A 21,672-nucleotide genomic window follows, 5' to 3' on the forward strand; every position below is an offset into this window, starting at 1 on the left:
CTAAGTGTGTGTCTCTGGGAGATGGAAAGTGTGAGCATATCCAGAGGGCTGGCTGTGCGGTGGCTGTCAGCTGGGTCCAGGGTCCCAGGTATTATGCATTTCCTGCACGCCTGGCCTGGCAGGCTTACAAGTTAGGAGCTGGAGGAAGGAGCAAGCTGCCTGGTGCTTCTCCCTGTGAAAACAAGGTCCAGCAGGGGGAGAGGATGCATATTTGTTGCCTTTATTTTATTTCTCCTTTTATCTCCATGCCCACACTCTTGGAGCATCTCGGCGTTGATAAATGTGTACTCTCACACACGTGCACACCGTCCGCCTTTCTTTCTCTTGCCCGCGTGTGTGACACACACACGCACACCCCCCACACGCAGTCCTGCGCACACCCGGCGTGGACACCATTGTAAGTAAGCCTCCTCTGTGTGGCTCACCCTCCCTTTGCCACCAACCCCTGTCCTTTTCACACAAAGCTCCCCGTTGGGAAAACTCATAATTTTTACACCACACAGCCTTGACTGGCCATTGCTGGAATTACTGTCTCTTTGAAGTGCTTTCTGCTGGGGCATTTACAGGCCGTTTTAATTACCTGCAGCTTGCAAGGGGCCATGCTCTGTCCTAGCCTTTGTTTGTTTGTTCTTTGCAAGGAGGCTGTGCAGAAAGAATACGCTGCCTTGTTTTACAGAGAAAGAAAAGGGGAGAAAAGGAAGTTTGAGGAGCTCTTCGCAAAGCTTCTTCCCCCAGCTTTGGGACACCCCGCCCCCTCGAACAAGCGCAGGAAGAGAGGCCAGACTTGATCTTGGCTCGCCTGGGCTCTCAGCTCCGTGGGTCCCTCTCCTAGGGTTTGCCTGGGATAGTTTTGTTTGTGTGTGTTGATTTTAAGTATTATTAAGTGTATTTTCAAACTTCCCGTCATAGACAAGCAGGGCTGTCAAATAAAGCTTCTCTCACTGCTGACCAAATCAAAGTCAGCTGCGGTTGAGCTGGGATCCTGCTCATATTTTTTCAACTAAATTTGTTTAAGGCATGTGTGTTATTAAATTATTGAGTCTGGACATGGGGGTTGAAATCATTTGCGAAGGTAGAACCCACTTTGAGCTGTCTGAGGTTTTATTTTCCTTGTCTTCATTTTTTATTCGATTCTCTCTCTCTAGAATGAACGAAATATAAATAGCCTTCTTTGGGGTTTCTGTTAAACACGAGTGGGGCATGTCATGTCTGCAGATGAAGATGCTAGCTTACCACAGGAGCCTTGGAAATTTATCCCCTTCTCTGCAGGCTTTTAGAGCAGAAGGAATCTTCATTTATTCATTTAGCCCAAAAATGTACTGAGAAATCAGAAACCTCATACATTGTTGATGGGAATGTAAAATGGTTCAGCTGCCTTGGAAAAGAGTCTGGCGGGTCCTCAAAAGGTTACACATAGAGGTACCAGCAATTCTACTCCTATGTATATACCCAGGAGAATTGAAAGCAGATGTCCACAGATAAAACTTGTACATACATGTTCATAGCCAAAGCATAATAATGCTTCAAAAGGTGGAAGCAACCAAAAGTCCATTGACGGATGAATGGATAAATTAGACGTGGTATATATACGTACAATGGAATAAAAAGGAATGAAGTACTGATACGTGCTGCAACGTGGATGAACCTTGAAAACATTATGCTGAGTGAAAGAAGCCAGACACAAAAGTCTTCTTGTATGATTCCATTTCATGAATGTCAGAAGAGGCAAATGCATTGAGAAGGTAGATTAATGGTTGCCAGAGACTGGGGGATAGGAGAATGGGGAATGACTGCTAATAGGTAGGGGGTTTCTTTCTGGGGTGATGGAAATGTTCTGGAATTAGATAATGGTGATGGTTGCACACCTCTGTGAATACACTAAAAACCATCAAAAGGTACACTCTAAAAGGGTGAATTTTATGGTATGTAGATAATCTCAATAAAGCTGTTATTTTAGAAAATGTTTTGAATGCCTACTCTGTACCAGGCACTGTAGCAGACTCTGACGCTACAGCAGATGCCTTCTGCCTTCATGTAGCTTAAAGTCTGGTGGAGATAGTAGCAAAAACCCAATATATACCTGTCAATTGTGGTAAGGAAATGTGCTATAAAGGAAATCAATAGAGTATAATGATGGAGAATAATGCTGATGTAGGACCTACCCAGATGGACTGCAGCTCAAGTGTAGTCTTACTTTCCCAGAACCGGGCACACAGTAGGTGCTTAACAGATACTAAACAGCAGTAGGGGGTGAGGCTGTGTGCCTTCCCTGCGGTCATCCCGGTAGGAGGTGATGAAGATCCTTTGAGACCCAGCCTGCCGTGGGCTCTGGGTGCCGTCATTGGGCTCACCTGTGTTCTTAGTCGCTCCTCCGTTCCTGCTTCTTTCTGATTCGGGTCCTGTGAATCCTGGGTGTGCTCTCAGTGTCTCCTCTCTTGCTGGTTGTTTTCCAGTGCCTTTATGGGGAGGCAGTGAGGGGATGTTATGGGTGGGGTGGGTGTTCTTTCAGGTGGGCAAGTGTGAATGTGGATCTGGAGCTGAGAAGTCTGGAGACTTCCGCCTTCTTCACGGGAAGGTAAGTCACTCAGCCTCATCTATAGAACAGGGACTGTACTCCCTTCTTCCCCAGACATGAGGCAGTTGAGATGATCCTCAGCAAACCCTTTCAGAGTCAGATGTGATATATCAATGCATTAGCCTTATTATTATAAAACCTTCATTGACTAGATTTTTTTTTTTGCATTTTTCTAGAAGAAAAAAAGAACCAACAAAGAAGTGACTTGGTTCATCTAGTGGGGTTTTGCCTTTTTCCTTTAATAAAATGACAGTGACTTTCACAATGTGATTGGATGTCCTTACAGGTTCATCTGTGTATTCTCTTATCTTGTGTTCATAACTGATATTCAGAGTGATGGCTCTAAAGCTCAGAATCCTCATAGAAAAGTAGTTCAATTTTCAGTGTGCTAAAGCAGAAAGAACGAGGCAATATACATTAAGAAGATTTTCAGGAGGGTTTAATTCCACAGGAGCTTTCTTCTTAGGTCCTTAATAAACCGCAGTTATTTTCAGTAGTCTCTGAGGATCCAAGGCTGGTCTGTGGGATTTGAAGGTAGCATTTTGGCTGCCTGGCTAAAGTGAGAACATGTCAAAATGTGCCTAGATAACTAGGAGACGATGTTTCCTGCCCATACCCAGGCAAAACAGGAAGATTAAGGAGGAATCTGTAGATTTTTGAAAGGGTTTTCCCAGAAATTGGCTATCTGTGCTGGTTAAAAGCCTCATATGGGAGAGAGAGAGAAAGCAAAAATGCTGTTCCTCTGTAACCATAGTTCAATTCCCTTATAGGGCCTTTTAGGATCTGGAGAGAATATTTTGGATTTATTTTTGTTTCCCTCGGGCTGACATCATCAAGCATGCATCATGGTGCCCTGTTTGTGAGAAGCTATAAATCTTAAGGCATTTTACTCCTTTTCCTCTTCCCTTTTCTAAAAGCACAACTTTTCTGGTTTCTTTAAAAAAAAAAAAAAAAGAAGAAGAAGAAAGAAACTACAAAAGTGTGTATTGATCTCTTTCCCTCAGATCTTAACTGCCCAGGCTGTAATACCTTGCTTACATCTGCCAGGTTTTTGTGCAGTTTTGCAACATCTCCTTAATCCAGTGAGCATAAATAGAACATTTCAATCATATTTGGCTACCAGGAACTTCGCAGATAAGCACGCTAAGACCTCGTTGAAAGAGACAGTATGAGATTGTGTGTGATAAGATCATCCTATAGCCTGGAGCACAAATGAAAAACTTTTGTTCTTGGTGAAATTTGTTGTTAGAGATATTTCAAATAAATGACTTAGGAGAACTGGGTATTTTAAAACAAAAGGCCGGTGACATGAGAGCCCGAAGCCCAGGCCTCCTCGTACTGGGCAGCCACGGAGATCCTTCTCTGAGCAGTTGCTGCGGGGAGATTAGCATGGCCCTTTGTCATTTTTGACGTTGTATTTTCACACTCTCGGGCAGCCTTATCTGAAAGCACTGTACTTGGTGTGGTTACGGCCACGGAATGCTATTGTTTTTCCTCATATTTTCAAGGCTCAGGACAGCTCCTACCACCCTTCACTCAGCTCCAGGTTGGCCTCCATCCCAGGCCAAGGCAGAAAGCACCGCTTTCTTTCTAAGAACCTCAAGGAAGTCTTCTCTTGTGGACAATAGGGACAACTGTTCTTTTTTTTTAAATTTATTTTATCGAAGTATAGTTGATTTACAATGTTGTGTTAATTTCTCCCATACAGCAAAGTGACTCAGTTAGACATATATATACATTCATTTTCATATTCTTTTCCATTATGATGTATCACAGGCTATTGCATATAGTTCCCTGTGCTATACAGTAGGTCCTTGTTGTTTATCCATTCTACATATAATAGTTTGCATCCGCTAATCCCAAACTCCCAATCCTTACCCCCCAACCCCCCTTGCCCTTGGCAACCACAAGTCTGTTCTCTATGTCTGTAAATCTGTTTCTGTTTTGTAGATAAGTTCATTTGTGTCATATTTTAGATTCCACATGTAAGTGATATCATGTGGTATTTGTTTTCTCCTTCTGACTTACTTCACTTAGTATGATGATCTCTAAGTCCATCCATGTTGCTGCAAATGGCATTATTTCATTCTTTTTTATGTCTGAGTAGTATACCATTGAGTGTGTGTGTGTGTATACATACACACACACACACACACACACACACCCCTTCTTTTTTTTTTTTTTTTGTGGTATGCGGGCCTCTTACTGCTGTGGTCTCTCCCGTTGCGGAGCACAGGCTCCGGATGTGCAGGCTCAGCAGCCATGGCTCACGGGCCCAGCCGCTCCATGGCATGTGGGATCTTCCCAGACCGGGGCACGAACCTGTGTCCCCTGCACTGGCAGGCGGACTCTCAACCACTGCACCACCAGGGAAGCCCCACACATCTTCTTTATCCATTCATCAGTTGATGGACATTTAGGTTGTTTTCATATCTTGGCTATTGTGAATAGTGCTGCTATAAACATTGGGGTGCATGTATCTTTTCAAATTATGGTTTTCTCTGGATATATGCCCAGGACTGGGATTGCTGGATCATAAGGTAATTCTGTTTTTAGTTTTCTGAGGAACCTGCATATTGTTCCATAATGGCTGCACCAATTTACGTTCCCACTAACAGTGTAGGAGGGTTCCCTTTTCTCCACACCCTCTCCAGCATCTGTTATTTGTAGACTTTTTAATGGTGGTCATTCTAACCAGTGTGAGGTAGTACCTCACTGTAGGTTTGATTTGCATTTCTCTAATAATTAGTGATGCTGAGCATCTTTCCATGTGCTTGTTGGCCATCTGTAGGGACAGCTGTTCTCGTACTGGGGTGTGTGGGGGGGAGGGGGTGGTTGTGTGTGTGTGTGTGTGTGTGTAGAGGCAGTGGGGGAGTTTTCAGTCTCTACATTTTCTCTCCTTGAATCCCCTTTCATGTTTGTTTGTTCATTCATTCAACAAAGATGCACTGAGTCCCCTCCTGTGTTCTGGGCTCAATAACAGAGGCTGAGGGGATGGATCTGGCATGGATTCTTCACGAAGGAGGGTATAGTCTGGCTAGCACAGGCCCCTGTCAACCCCACAGCCTTTCGGTGTCATAAACATGATTGGAAAGGACCAAGGAAACCATCTAACTCAATTCTTGCATTGTTGCAAAGCTGCAGGGTGAAATCTAGAGAGGGTAAGTGGTTTGATCAAGGTCATCTGGATGGTTCCTGGCAGAGCTGGGGTGAACACTGAGCCCCCCACCACTAGTCTAGTGTTTCGGTCAGTCAGTATACCACACTTCTCATCTACATTCTTGAGAAAACATGCCTCCTTTGGTATTCTCTCTCCTCCCTTTAAAAGGCTCTGAAACAACGAAATGGCCACCATCTTCCATGGCCCACAGGCCTGGATTCCCAGCAGAGGGACACTCGGTGCAGGCCTGCCCCCATTCAGCAGCACGGAAGGTGTTATCTAGCACTCTGTTGGTTCTTGGTTGCCTTTTTTAATCTGTTGTTTGAAATCCTTGCCTTTTATTGGTATATTTACTTTATGACATACATAAAGAACTGTATTAAAAAATAAATTGTGTTGTAAAAGCATTCGGTAATGTTTATTAATATTGACTAGTCAGAGAGCAACGAACTCTATTGCTAGAAGGATAATTTGCGGTAATATCAGCTAAGCATTCGCAGCTTGTCAAATGACTGTCCAATCTCAACATTTTAAAAAAGTGGGTAAAAGGATAATTTCCCTTATTTATGCCTTGAGAAAATGAACATGACCCATTTCCTAGCCAATATTAGAACTATTATTTTCTTTTTCTCCCTGGGGGTACCAGACCTTCTCTCTGAATCCAGGCAGTCTCAGGGCTGGATTTCAGTGTCAAGTATCCCTTTGTCTTGGGGTGCTTGGTGGCTGCTTCACTAGCGGTAGCCTCTCATGGGTCTGCTCTGGCTGCCTGCATCTGTGCTGAGGGATTGGGAGGTGGAAATGGAGACTTGGTTCCTGTCCTCTAGGAAATTATAGTTTTGAAGAACTTATAAAGGGCTTAGTCCAGAATCAGGAACTTGGTACTCCAAGTAAGTACATAAGGAGAATGGTACTGGGTGTGATTGTTGACCCACGGGGACCGATATATGTCACTCACCGTTGGTGGCATTAAGAGATGCTCCTTGAGAAGGTACCATGTCACCCTTAGAAGGTAGGGAACATTCCCTGAGCATCCCAGATGTCCTGTGGATGACCTGCTCTGGCTTAGGGTGGAGGCCTCTAGTGGAACAGGCTGTGTTCAGAGGATTCCTTCGCCACAGAAAGGCATGTGGAGAAAGTACAGGAGGCTAGACCATGAATGGAAGCACCCTTCAGTCTCCCTGGAAGTTGCTTTTGGGGGTAAATCCCTGGTAACCTAATGGCATTTCATTCGTCTCTTCCTCTTAAAATTCAAGCCCAGAATGGCATTGACTATTTGGCCTTGCTCTTGTTATTCGAATTGAAGGTAAGTGGACATTGAAGGTACATTGTGAACTTAATGGTCTGGGGAAGAAGAGTGGGTCCGTTGCTGAAGTACATAAGCTTTTTCCTCTGTCAGTTCCGTTTCGACTCAGAGAGGTGAGCGAGGCCAGGTGAGGTTCTCTTACCACTGGGTTTAAGGGTTATTGACTGCTTTGAAGACAGAGCATTGTCAGAGCCTGTGAAGGGATCCTCCTCATACAGTGCCCACATGGGGAGACACGGTAGCATGTCAGGGCCAGCGGGCAGGTCCTGATCAAGAGTGGGGCGAGAGGTTTGCACGGGGCTGTGTTCCCATGGTAAGTAGAGGGCCTCGGAGAGTACTGATTCCCATGGAGCAGCAGGCTTTTGAGAAAGTAGGATCATTTAGACCATCGTTGGGAGCTGACTCACAGACTCTCCTGTCTTGTCCTTGTCCTGAGTACCCCTAGAAGCACTGTATAAGTCAAGTGGACTGTCACGGGATCAGAAAGCAAAAGATCAAGCATTGGGGTGACGTCTGCATGTGGGGCAGCTCAGACCAGGTAGAGGAGGTGAGTTGGAAGGACCTTCAGAGCTGCTGGAGCTGGAGTGTTGGTGGGGGCAGGGGATAGAGCCACTCAGGGTGAGAACAAAGAACACATTATCTCATAAAGGCCCTTCCTTACAGGATGGCTTCCCCACCGCATCTTTCCTCATGCAGAAGTGGGTAGTTCCTTCCACTCACTTTCCCTCATAACAGATCCTAGTTTTCAGGGCTGGTGTGGTGTGCTCAGCAAAACTCATAGGGCAGGCACTTCCATCTCCCCAGGGGCCCAGCGAAGACGGGCAGCCCTTGGGTTATTGGAACAGAATTCCCTCTCTAGACTTTCTTACCTATTGGTGTGTTCTCACTGCCATTTGTCTCCAGGCAGAGAACTTGGGAAGACATGGAACATTGGTGGTGCTGGGCCTTGAACCCCTCTCTCTCAGACAAACAGCGCTGCTGGCCCTTCTGGACTTCTCCCCTTAGTCTTTGGCTGTGTGGGTTACAGGAAGGCCTAGCTTCTCCTGCAGGGTGTAGTACAGAGGGCACCCCTTCGGGAACAGCTGTTGTAGTCAGCTGTGCCTGCAGGCTGCGGGTGGGGAGGATGGAGCCTGGCGTGAGTCTCTCCCTGCTGCCACTTTTTCTGCTCTTGTCTTCTTGCGGGCTGGGGAGACGAAGACGTATCCCGAGGGTGAGGTCGGTCTGAAGCTCGGGCTTTATGCGGCTATGAGGTTGCCATTGGCCTTCCTTGTGTGGACTTCGGGGGCACAGGATGAGGTTGGAGGCTGCCCATGAAACTCTTGTGCTTGGCCTAGTGTTCAGATGAGAGGGGGATGCCTGGACCCCACCTCAGATCGAGGAATTTCTTTAGCAGCATGGAGCAGTCGCTTCTAAACTAGGCCCTATAAATAAAAGGAGAGATAAACACGGCTTCTGCTACTGTATAGTTACAGTCTGAAGCAGATGAATTTTTATGAACTTTCAGCCTCACAGCAGCACGAAAGTGGTTTGAATGAGTGTGTAGCTTGCTAGCTTGGTTTTACTAGTGGGAGTTGTGTGGTTGAGAATCAGTGAGAAGGAATGTGTCCTTCCCTCCAGTTCTTTGTTAAAAGGTTCGTATCTGCTGAACTCTGATTTCCCATCATGATTCAGTTCTCTTGAGACAATAGCTAGAAACCCATTAGAGGTTAATGTTTTCTTTGTCTTTTTGGACAAAATTGAGAACGTGTTACCTTCAGGATGAGTTTACCCAGTGGGCCAGGTGTGGTCGTAGTTGGGGAGCACCTGAGCCTGCTCCCCAAGAGTGGGTGGTGGGGCCCTGAAGCCTATGGGGAATGGACGTTCCTCTGAGTCCAGCATGGAGTTGCTTGGGCCATCTAGAACTGGGTTACTTTCAAAACAGTGTTCAACACTATTGCTTCTCAGAGAAGAGAGTGTGAAAACCAAGGCAGCGTATGTAGAAAGGTGCAAAGGTGTCCCCAGCTGTCCTCCTTTCCTGTGTTATCGTGGAGGCCGATGACCTCAGATGACCGTGAGTAGTTTGACCTTGTGAAAAGGCAGGGCCGGCCTGGGAAAATATGAGTGTGTGTGGTAAGGAAGAAGGAGGCGGACGGAATTTCCATTTTCATCAGAACGCGTTGCAGCGGCATAGTGTGGCGGCAGAGGTGGTAAGGGGTGGGATCCAGGGTGACAGACCCTGAGTTCCTGCAGTTTGTACTTTCACTCTGGAAACCAGTTGCGATTCTGCTTCCACATGGGCCATTCCGCAGCCTGTGCCATAGAAAGTCTGTTGGTGGTCCTTGAATGCGCTCAGATTCTTCTCTGCCATTTCCCTTTGCTTTGACTTAGAAGTCTCTACCTCTTCACATCCATCCCTTGGTGTCTGAACAATAATGACAGGGATGGGTGAACCGGCACTAGGCTCAGTTGAGCTCCAGGCCTGTGAGGTGTTCCCTTTTTCTCTTCTGAACTTGGTGTGCTTTGCCCTGGTCCATCTGCCAGTGAGGCAGGACTTTGTCCTCAAACTACATGTGGGATCACTTGGATGCCATGCTTGCCTCTGGGAACCCATGCAGGGCACTGAGTTAGTGGGTCAGGTGCAAGGCAGTCTCCTTACCCCAAGGATTGGGCAGGAGAGGACACCCATGTCTCTGAAGGCTGCAAGATGCATGGCAGCAGAATGATTCCAAAGAAAGGCTGGTCATGAGCTCTGGAAGTTTCTTTCACTGAAAGATCATAGGTGAGTAAAGGAGGGAACTCAGGTCATCTGGATTAGAAGGTTTTAAAATGAGTAGATATCTGAGAATGGGTGTCAGTTTTTTGCTTGGGCTGTCCTAGCCTGACTGCCCTGGTGTCGTGAGACATCACACAGTGGAACGTGGCTCAGAGAGATAATAGTGCCCCTCAGAGGAATTCCTTGGAGGCTGGGTAAAAGGACATGGGTAAGACTTTGGAATAATAAAGTTTTGACACCATGAGAAACCAGCACCTTAGATATCACCCATCACTTTACAGGTGAAAAAATGCAGACAGATCATGATAGCATGATTTGTCTAAGGTCACAAAGCAAGTTAATGGCCAAGTGAGGACAAAAATCCAGGTCTTCTGGCTGCTCAACTGGCATCCTTCCCCGAATCCTGCTCCCTCTGTAGTAGAGGGCAAGAGTGCATCACCTTACACACCACGCCAATCCAGTTGGTCAAGAAAGTCACTGACACCAGTTGCCAGGCACATCCGTTTGCACCAAACAAAACAAAACAAAACAACAGTAGGGTTACCCAGAAAGTGTTCATCACGATGAAAGACTTGATCTGAAACCTGCAGGGGCAAGAGATGGGAGTCCAAGAGCCAGGGTGAGGATGCTTATCCTGGTGGTGACTGCTGAAACCTGAAGCCTGGCCACTCCAGTGTCCTTTGGGAAAACAAATCTGAGTGGGTGTTTGTCCTCGTCTTCCTCCTGACAGCCACTCCAGAGGTGGGCACCCCTGGAAGCTAAGAAAGCATTAGTGAAGGGACTTTCCTGGGGGTCCAGTGGATAAGACTCCACGCTCCCAATGCAGAGGGCCCAGGTTTGATCCCTGGTCAGGGAACTAGATCCTGCGTGCCGCAACTGAAAGCTCCTGCATGCTGCAGCAAAGATCCCGTGTGCTGCAGCGAAGACCCAGGGCAGCCAAGTAAATAAATAAATAAATATATATATAAAAAAAAGCATTAGTGAAGAAAAAGATGGAGGTAAATAAGACTGGAACCCACATGCTGCCATCCACCTGACCTGACCATGAACTTGTGTACGAGGGTCACCTGTGGAACCACTTGTGAATAGAGCTTTTGCTGCTCCATGGAACAGCTCTTAGGAAAGCAAACCTTTGTCATGCCCAGGCAAGTGACGGGCGTACTCAGCTACAGTGTGTGCACATGCATGCGTGCACACACCACACAAACATGCCTGGGTACATATTTTAAACCATGCTTTGCCCAGAATGCTATTAGGACATGTCCCAGTGCCCAGCATTGTGAAATATGTTTAGGGTTGAGAATGTTCAGTGAAAATGTTCCGTACCGTTACTATTTCTCAATTGGGATGGATCAGCCTTGGCCGGGGATCAGATAACATGGGGGTGGGGTGCACGACAGTATCATGGATGAGGGTGTGTGTGTGCACTTGTGATTGAGAAATCATTTGTTGTCTTTGGCAAAGGGGTAAAGGGAAAGCAAGCAAACACGACTGGGATTGAGAAAGAGTTCTGTGAAGGGGACTGGGCCTGCTTACTGTCAGAAGCTGCACACGGTGGATCCCATATGCTGTCTTCAAGCCACTAGACTGGCACCCATCCCCATCCCGGGGCCCACAGGGTATTGACGCACCTCTGGGTTCTTGTGGGATTTGGAAGGTGCTGGCAGTGGGTGGCTTGGTTTAGTTCTGTGATCTGGACAGCAGATCCGGGCACCACTGGCTTGAGTGTATAATCCTCCCCTTCCCCACCTGCATTCATCTAATATCAGTACCGGCAGCCCTCCAGCCTTTGACTGTGGTTCTAACACATCATCATCCTGACTGCACCAGCCTTTGACTGTGGTTCTAACACATCAACATCCTGACTGCACTGGGCTGCTGGCTCTAAGGGTGCCCACCTGCCGGCCCTATCGCCCTCAGCTCCTGCCTCTGGCTGCCACTGCCTGTCCCCTTCCTCAGGGCTGAGGCCCCTGGGGAGGCGGCAGGCAAGGCGCAGAGACAGGGTGGGGTGGATCCTGTATCTGGCAGAGGCATGGACAGGCCTGAGAACAGGAGTGTGGGTGGGAGGAAAGGCAGAGTTCTGGGTCAGATGGGCCCCCTGGCCAGCCCGCGACCCAGACTCTCCCAGCACCTCCCCACTAGCCGCCTGCTTCCCTGCCTCTGACCAGCTCTTTTGCTGGCTCCTGACTGAGTGGCGGGGTCTGGTGGGAAAGGCCCCAGTCTGGGAGTTGGGGTCGGAAGAGGGTTGCAGGCTGGGCCTGTGACCAGGGGTTACCAGGGCCTCTGTCTTCCTGGGGTGGTCATGGGTGCCAGGTTCACCTCACAGAATAAATGAGATAACGTACATGGAAGTTCTTTGGAAAGCCGAAACCGACGACTACTACCTTCTGTTTATAGAGTGATGTTACCTGGTTTCTTCAAACCTTTCTTTCTGCCAGGGCTCATCCTCTGGCCAGACGTAGAGGGAAAACACTTTAACAGCTGGGCCTTTGGGGAATGTTTTGTGTGTTGGAGAGTGACTGCAGTTTTGAGAACCTCTGGATGCCCCGAGAGAGGAGCATCTTTTGTCCACGAAGGCATCAGTTCACTAATAAGCTGCGATGTGCCAGTCACTGTGTGGGTGCTGGGCTGTGAGAGAGAACGGGTACGGGGCAGCCCTCCCGGGTCAGTGGTCTCTTGGGGGAGCCAGGTGTATGCACAGTGCAGCACAGTGAGGGCCGTGCTGCGAGTGAAGTAAGCAGAGGCACCTCTGCCTCCACGTATGGTTTGTGCTAGTTTGTGAGGATTATGTCTGTCTAACTGGCCTGGTGCTTCCTCTTTCCTCTCTCCACAATTGAATGTGATTTTTCTTCTTGGTCTATGTGCCAGTGGATGAAGAAGTAGGAAGTGCCCTATTCTTCTAGCCCTTGGACAAGACTGGGAGTAGATGCTTCCTTGGCAGCCTTCCACGGGAAAGGGGGCTTCCGGCTGTCATGGATCCAGGGATGTGTCTCCGTCAGTGCCCATCTCCAGCTCCCCTGCCTTCCATCTCCCTTCCTCCTGCTCACCTGCCACAGGCATGGCTGCAAAGCCCCCAGGTAGGGGTGGGCCTGCTTTCTGTCCAGCCAGAGCAGCAGCAACCTGTCTTTTCCTTTCCCCTACAGGAAGCTGCACAGTGGGATGAAGACGTACGGGTGTGAGCTCTGCGGAAAGCGGTTCCTGGATAGTTTGCGACTGAGAATGCACTTACTGGCTCATTCAGGTAGGCGAGGATGCCCTGACTGGCCTGTTGGAGCATGGGCACCCACCTCCTGCCCCCTTTCACCCCCACTCAGAGCATGGATATCCCCACTGCCAGCCGGGCCTTGGTCCACCTCATCCTGTGGATGCTCCCTCCAGGCTCCTGGAGCAAAAAGTCCATCCTGACCATGTGACCGTCTGGATGAACCCATCCTCCTGCTCTCCTGGGCTTCCTGGGGCTTCGTTGGTACCCAGTGCCCTGTGTGATCCACCTTCCAAAGTAGACTGCGGTTTCATTAGCAGAACAGTTGTGGAATTAGGTTCTCTCTGTCTAATGAATCTGACTATTGGGTTCACTAATTATACAGGAGCCTTTAATTAAATAGATATAGAAAGGTTGGAACACAAAGCTAGTTACAGCGTGCTGTCTTTTGCAAGTTAATTTTATCCAATTCTAGTGGGGTCGACTCGGCGGCTGCTGGTATTTTTGCTCGTGTTTGAGCAAAGCTTCTCTGCCCCATGAGGCGTGGAGAGGGGAAAAGCACTGACATGTAGCATGCCCAGGCGTTCTCGGTGGAGGGAAGGTTACAGCAGGTCCAGGGCTGCTGCTTCGAGGCCAAGCCGTCGCCTGGGTTCAGTTGCAGAGGCCACTGCACTTCCTTGCTGGGGCCAGTGTTCTTTTCCCTCTAATTCCCTTGCCTTTCCACCTTGGAGTCACGTTTTGGGGGAGAAGAGAGGGCTGTCTCCTTACTCGGTCTTGCTGTCTCCCGTCTAGTCCATGGTCAGTGTCTGCTCTTCCTTTCCCATTTTGCCTCTAGCAAGTGGCCCTCCAGGCGGTTGGTGGTTCAGGTGTTTGTGAGACGAGCCTGCTTTGGGGTTGGGCACATCTCCATCTGTGTGACCTCGGGCAGATCTGTCTTCTGCTCCCCCAGTTTCTGTATCTGTAAAGGGCAGGTGTTGCTAACTCACATCAGTTAGGTAACAGAATATATGACGAAGGCGTCTATAGTACACTCCTTACCATACGGTGGCTGCTTCTGCTTCCACCTCCCTCCCTTCCCCCAGTTCTGAAGTTGTCGTTCGGGAGCGTTCCCATCACCGTACTCCTGTTGAGGACAGTCTCGCTGCTTCCATCGCCTTGGTCACGGAAGTGCCATTCGGTAGCTTTGTAAATGCTTCCGCTCGCCACCGCCTCACTGCAGAGCCCCTGTGCCTCTGCACTGCATAGGGTGCTGTCGGTCTCCCTGGCCTTCACGGCCCTTCGCCCAGTGCCCTAACGCCTCCTCACTTCCCAGTCTTCCCTCTTCCAGATCCAAAGATTGGGCCGCACCGGGCCACTGTCTGTCTCGCTGTACCCCGTGTCTTTGTGTTCCCTTTCTCCTCCCCGTGGGGCCTCCCCTCCCCGACACCTGGCCCCTCAGAGCCATCCTCATCCCCCACCTGCCCCACGTTGGCCCGGAGTCCTGGGCCCAGGCGCTCCTGCGCTTGGCACCTGCTTGGTACCCGTGCACTCTTTTTAGTTTTATAACTTGCACCTCCAATCTTTTTGCTCCCCCTTCACCTTTGCAGGTTGTTCAGGGTTTAGTGGGGTGGTTTCGTGAGCTGTCTGCCCACAGGTCAGCCACCCTCCCCCAGAGCAGAGTGTGTGTCTTCCATTTCATTGGCTCCCTGCTCCAGCCCCCTGTGTGGTCTCTGACTACATGCCGTTGGACACTTCCACGTGGGTAGTACAGCTTGCGGTTAAAGCTTCCTCACCCTCTCGGTAACTCAGCCTGGTAAGCACCCTTTCTCCTTACTGTTTCCTTGAGTCTAGTGCACTAGCCAGACTCGTGTGCGTGTCGGTGTGCTCTGTGTGTGGACCAGCACAGCTCGCTTTCCAAGCTCTGTAGCTTTGTTACCCCCTTCCCTCTGCGTGGAATAGCCCATCCCCAGTCTTCCCAGATCTTCCACGGTCCCTTCCATGATGCCATCCTCAGCTGTTCCTCACCTCCGGCCAGAAGCAATTGAGCCTTCTCCTGGGGTCCATATTTTTTTATCCAAAGTTGTCTTTGGACCCAATCTTTCTTCTCTGTATTATCGTTATTAATGGAATTGCCTTATCTCCTCCTGCTTGGGAATCAGGGTTAGGAATTTGGGCATCTACCTCCTGACCATGTAACCTTGGGCAAGAAATGTCAACCCTCTGAGCTTCCAAACGGAAGGCTCCCGTTAGATGCTTTGCACTCTGCCCGACACACGATAGGCTCTCAGCAAATGTAACTTCCCTTTCCCTCTGTTCCCCTAATAGACTGGAATAAGCTACTTGGGGACAGGGTCTGTCCCCATTATGTGCAGCACATTACCTGGCACGTTATTGGAGTCTATAGGTATTGGTTGAATGGATGACTGCAGCCTGGGAAGCCGGGCAACTCAAGGAAACTCCAGTCTCCCACTGGGTCTCTTCTGCAATAGGAAGTGTTTAGACTGTGTCCCAGGGGTTCACTGGAGGGCATCCAGGAGCCCATTGGCTGAGTGTGAGTTAGCTGAGGTCTCCGTCGTGAAGCCCAACACTTCAGCAGTGTTGGTAGGGCCGGTGGGGTGGCAGAGAGAGGAGGAGCTGCTTACGCACATTCAGGGGGTGCAGCGCCCCCGCTTCTGACAAGATGAGTGACTTTGCACCACCCCATGACCGAGATGCTAGTTCAAGGTCCCACAGTCTTGTATGGGTACCCTGACAGCTTTGGGAACTGGGGCCTATTTTCTTAACTTTTCCTGTCTGTCCCGTGCAAATGATTTGTCCCTCTGAAATTCACTTGCCATTGCCCTTATAAAAGAGGATTCGGTGATGGGAGAGGTATGATGGGTCACAGCAGGGCCTTAATTCACCCTTGCAGATAGCTCATAGCCTGCTTCAACTCTTGATAGTTCTGTGCTCTGTTTTTTCTTTCTCTGGTCCTATATATCTCTCCCCGCCTGTGCCAGGAAGGCTTGAAAATAAAGCAGCAACAAGGGCTTCATGAGGCTAGATCCTGAATTGTTTGCCCCCCTGTTAAACAGCAAAGGCCCTGAGGCCTCTAGAGAGACCTGACCATGTCAGGGAGGTGGGGTCAGAGGGCTGGGCCGGTGGTGCCAGGTCTTCTCCAGGATTCCAGTAGCAGAAGTTGGGTTTTACCTGTTCCAGTTCCTCCCCCAGTTGCACGATAACAGACCTTTGTGAGGTCTTAGAGGAGCCGTTTGATGAGATGACATGAGATTTTCTTGCTGCTCCGTTTTGAAGGCTCCATGCAGGGAGCCAACAGCCAGGATGGCCCCTGAGGGTCTGTAGTGCAGACCCACCTTACACAAGGTCACCAGGGGTTGGAGCAGCAGTGCAGAGCATCTCAGAACAAGAGTTGCTCCACAGCCCTGTGGGGACTGTGTTTTAAAAAGGGGTCAGGCCGTGGTGAAGGGAGTCTGGGCTCTGGGTTGGGGTCAGGGAGCTCCTGGCTTCCCCTAAAGGTTGTCCCTGCCCAGGAGAGGCTCACTCCCGCTGTCTCTCCTTCTCCGCAGAGCTGCACGGGCTCCGCGCGCTTGCCGCCCTACCCCCCTCTTGGCGAGCGTGGCCTGTGTTTGTTATTGTAGTTCTGGCGCTGGGCCAGGCCTGGCTGGGTGCCAGCCTTGTGGGTACAGTGTGTACAGTGAGTGCTGAGCCAAGTTTGTCATCATACACGATTAATTTTTTTTTTCTCATCTGGTAGGGGTGGGGTGAAGGAGGAGGAAAGGAGTTTCTCTGATGCTTGAGGACAGGCCTCAGTGAATTCTGCGGAGATATTATTTCTCAAAGGATAAAACGCTCTGGCGCACTCTCCCCCTGCCCCAGCTTTCCTCTTTCTCGAATTGTCTTCCTCCTGTCTTCCATGTTTCCCTATCCAAGGAAATCAACCTGTATAAGATCGACACTGTGAGGTCTTATTTTCAGTGACTGGAATACCAAATTTATACTCTTAAATCAGTTTTCATTGTGTTGAAATTGACAATTTGTTTAATTAGAAGTTTGCCCTGTAGGAGGCCCTTCTTAGAGACAATTCTCTTTCTCTCTCTTTTTTCTTTTTTTAAGACCCTAAATGGTAGTAGCGAATGTTCAGCTTAATTGAAGTTTTGATTTCGATTTGAATGCGTTAACTAAACAAATGTTTATGAGACATACCTGATGATAACAATAAGTTTAAATTAAGGAACAATAACCTAACTCACTCAGTAATGAGATTGATCTGGCCAGACCCTGCATTCTCAGAGGTGCTTTGGGGATCAGGAGGTCTGAGCTTTGAGAAAGAGATTTGGGGTGAGAAAAGTGACCACTAGAACACTTTGCCAAGCTGCCCCTTCTGGAGCATGAATCTTGGGTGGAGGATAGTGCAGGGAGCCGGGGAAGAATCCCAGCCCCTCTGCATCCCCGGATCACTCTGAAGTCTCCTGCCCATCCCTTGTGGGAGCATCTGTGACCCTCTGTCTCTTTGCCACTCCTTGTTCTTACTCAAGAGAACATCCTAGCTCTGGACGTCCATGCAGAAACCACAGACTCGGGCGATGACTCGAGTTGGTCCTGCGATTTGCTCGGGTAACGTTTCCCATTAGGTAGTATTTCCCACAGCTTGGCCTAATGTGCTGGTGGATTATAACTGAGCACACCCAGAACTGCTTGCCCCTATTTTTGCCTTGGCCGCATGCTATTTAGAGGCTTGCGTATTTCTGCGGCCTGCTTCTGTTCTGGGACTGTCATTCATTTTTGGAGCCAGCAGATGCATCAGGCTCTGTGTACTTAACACTGGAGAACAGGCAGCACCCCCTACCCTCCGGGCGCTTATGTCTAGTAGGAGAGATGTTTGACTGTAAAGTTAGGATAAAAGAAGGTGGTGTGTGCTGAGTGCCAAGAAAGAATTCTAGGAGGAGTTCAAGGAGGAAGGGGGTTCCTGGGAGAAGGTGGTAGAATGGATTTCTGAGAGCACCTGGTGAGGGCAGCCCACGCCGCCTGGGGTGATGTGCCGTGTAGCTGGGCCTGTAGGCTGGGCGTGGGGGGAGGGGGCAGGGTTTAGAAGGGAGGAGCCGGGCAAGATTGCAAGGTCTTCCAGTAGCAAAATGATTTGCATTTTACCTAGGGCACTCAAAAGCGCTGAAAGATTGGATAAGGAAAGGACACTTTCATTCCTCTGGAATAGAAAGGACTGTTGGGCTTCTTGATGCACACTAGGCTGGAGTATAGGGTGCATAAGACTCTTGGGGAAATGGCGTGACTGGCAGTCAGTCCTGGGGCGTGGCTGGAGGGGGGCGTGGCCTGTGCCTCTTGCTGTGGTTAGGGGCACACAGCCTTTCTTTGGGGGGGTCCCATCCTGCATGCTCACTCCTCCTCACCCTTCTCCAGGCACTGTGAGCCTTGGCTACTGAGAAACGCCCCGATACCAGACTCCTTGCCACAGTCAGAGCCACCAGGAAGGAACATGGTCTTTGGCTGACAGATCTCCTGATTCCAGCAGCAGCATGGTGTGCCAGGGCATATCATCTGGGGCCAGGTCACCGTCTGGCGGGGAAGAGGGCAGGAGGGGTTGCGGTCAGAAACCAGATTGGTTCTCTCATGCTTTCCCCTGATCAGATGGAAGAAACAAATTTTCACGAGATGTCAGAGATCTGTGGGTTGTACTTGTCCCCCTTGTTTTTTCTTTTGGGAACACTAAGCTTTGAGGTTCAGGGTCCTTCCTCCCAAAGACAGAGAACATGTGGGGGAACGAGGTAACTGGACTATGCCCTGTGACTGCGAGGCGGGGAGATGAGCTGGTCCCCGTGACGATGATGGAGAGGAATCTCAGGATGCAAAGATGGCTTCTCCTGACCTTGCAGCTTCTTCCTCTCACTCCCCTCTCTCTTCTCAGATCGGGCATCTGCTAAAAGCAAGAGACGGGTTATCCAGGCAGCTTGGAACCCAGGGTCCATTTGCTCCCTCTCTGCTCACTCCCTTCTTCTGGTTGGCTTTCTGCCATCAGGGTAAAACCAGGAGATAACCAAGAAGAAACTTCTCAGGACCTCAGCCTCACTCAGCATGCCTGCAGAGCTGGGCACGATGGCGGCTTTGGGTTAAGATGGCATGTGAGTGGCTCAGAGCCTGCCTTCCCCTTGGTCCTCTTGGGTGATGGGGGCACAGGAAGAGGGAAGAGAAGCTACGTTCCCCGGCTCTCTCTCCAGCACGCTCCCCTCTCTCCCTCCCTGCTCTGAACCTGGCCTGCTTCCCGAACTTTTTCCCAGAGTGGTGTCGTCACCGGCCTGCCGGCAGGTCTGGATGTTCTGCCAGCATTCCAGAGAGTTTATGATCGCTTGCAGATGTGCCTCCAAGAACACACTGTACCCAAAGCAGAAATTAACGCAGCCTTGACTGCTGTCCAAGCCCGTACACGGGAGAGACGAGAAAGAAAACAAAAACTGTTTAGTGCTGTTTATAAATTATATACTGGCTGATGAAAAATACATTTCTTCCCCCTCTCCTCCCCATTCCCCGCTCTCCTCCACCCCCGCCCCTTCTCCCTTTCTGCCTCAAGAGCCTAAAAGGAGACCAGAAGAATATGGCTTTGCCTTTTAGCTCCCGTTTTGGCGGAGAACCGAAACCCCGCTGCTGATTCACAGCCAGGGTATTTTTCCCCTTTACCTGATGAAATATACTGGTGTTTCCAGCCCAGATGGGGTGTTTTTGGTTTTGTTTTCTGGGTTGGTTTTTTTTTTTTTTTTTTTGGTCAAGGATGTTGTTTACAGCAAGTGACAGGTCCTGTGACGGCATTGGGTGCGATGCTGGCCCCGGGGCAGATAAAGCCACCCATCTCCCCACCGCAGTGCTGCTGGACGTGTGTGCCTGGGTCCCCCGGCCCTGAAGATGTCACGTGGGGCCAGCTGCACAGAGAAAGTTTGGAAAGTTCATCACAGATCATTGTATTAAACAGTGTTTTCACCACTTCTCTCCCACCCCTTCACCTAGAGCCCTTGTGTGAAAAGGGGGTTCACATAGCCCTCCCTCCAAATCCACATGTCTCTCCCTCCATATGGTGCCTTAGCAGGGGTTTGGGAAGCTCGTGCATCTACCCCTCTGGAGCCCAGCCTCTCCCCCTAGGCTTGAGTCCCCCCTCCCAATTTATTCTATAAATTCATTTCCACATTATGTCTATCCATTTACATGGCTTTTGTGTTTTTTAATACTGCTAATGTTTATCATTTGCCCAACAGGCTCGACAGATTTTGCTTCCTGTAGAGCATCGAGGCTTTAGAGCCCCCTCGTTGCTAAGTAGCAGTCTCCCTGTACTGTAATGGGCTGATTTTGTATTCCGTTCAGCGCTGTATCTTATTTTTGTATGCAAGACAAAGTGTTTTGATGGAGGACGATTGCGGCAGTGTCTGGAGGCTGTTTGGAGTTTTATGGGCTGTACAGTACACTGTGTGCTCTCCGAACAGAGCACAGGCTGTTGAATTTTGGATTGGATTTGTCATTTTTCCCCCCTAAGAGAGGAGCCTGTCAGATAGAACATTAAGGGTGGAGGGAAGAAAGTGGAAATTATGTAATAACCTTCTTTCTCCCTCTGTTTCTCTCTCTCTGATTTTTCTATCCCAAAATAGGGTGGCTTCTCCCCCCATACTCCCTTTTGTACCATAAGATTCTGTCGAGCAAGATAATGACGTTCCTGTCAGGAAATGAATGGCCCTCGAGAGATGGATGCTGGGACATCCCGTCTGTCTATCTGTTCTCCTGTTCTCTCTTTCCCTCTCTCTCGCTCCCACCGACCTTCTACATTCTGGGCTGCTTTGCTGGCCCTTATTTTTGTCTGAGGATGGACGGCTAACAAGGTTGCAGGGTAGGATGTTGGTGTGGGATCCACCCAAAGGTGATGACATTTCCTTATATCCGGGGTCTTCTCACCTTCCCGGATGTGCACCCTGCCAGGAGTCCTAGGTGATCCTCCCTTGCCCTCTTCTCTCCTCAGCCCTCGTGCCCTTGCTCTCTACCCAGGCTGTGCCTGGGTCGCGGTGTCCAGGGCTGTGCCCGATAGACCAGCTGCCTCCAGACCATGTAGTGATGGCTCTCTCTGCTGGCTGTTCTTCTCGGCGCTGTCTTCTGAGCTCTCTCTGGTGGCAGGTGTTTATTTTTCAGCTCTGCATTTCTCCTCGCTTCCATTTTTTCCCCAGTCTCCTTTCATGTCACTCCATCTCTTCGTCCCTGTCTTTGCATCTGTGTTGGCCTGGGCCTTTTCTCAATGCCCCTGTGCATTTCGTGTCTTCCTTCTTGTGTCTTCATTAGACTTTGTCTCCCTCCATCTTGGTTGGCCTTCTCTCTCACAGCTCCGAGTTTCTTAGCTTGGAAGTTGGGCGGTGGTTGAGGTGGGGAACAAATTGTTACTCTGTCCCAGAAGGCCTGGGGAGGACTCCAGAGTGCTCCCAGCACTCCTGTCCCTTGCCTCTCAGGGACCAGAGTGGGGCTTCTCTGGCTTGGTTCCTGCTTTTCCTAGGTCCCTGGATGTTTTCTTAAGTTGAGCTGAGCATGGGCAAGTGGATGAGCAGGGTTAGGTTTTGCAAGATTCTTACTGGACTTTGCCACTAAAAAGTACACCTTGCTGGCATGGTGCTTTCAGAGGTCTGTACCATGCACCTGAGTACAGAGCCCACCAGGCACCTGGGAG

The 21,672-nt window shown here is 49.5% G+C and overlaps 1 protein-coding gene across 7 annotated transcripts in view; it reads left to right on the top strand.

Annotated features, from left to right (window-relative positions):
* Positions 1 to 21,672, top strand: part of ZBTB16 (zinc finger and BTB domain containing 16) — a 194,794-nt gene that overhangs the window by 82,543 nt on the left and 90,579 nt on the right. For all 7 annotated transcript variants that reach the window (XM_082626375.1, XM_082626374.1, XM_082626372.1 and 4 more), the window contains exon 3: positions 12,934 to 13,031. In XM_082626375.1, coding sequence (XP_082482501.1) covers positions 12,934 to 13,031 — 98 coding nt within the window. The remainder of the gene's footprint in view (positions 1 to 12,933; positions 13,032 to 21,672) is intronic.

Source organism: Mesoplodon mirus (genome assembly GCF_964341445.2).
Source record: "Mesoplodon mirus genome assembly, chromosome: 7".
In the NCBI taxonomy this organism is placed as follows: Eukaryota; Metazoa; Chordata; class Mammalia; order Artiodactyla; family Ziphiidae; genus Mesoplodon; species Mesoplodon mirus.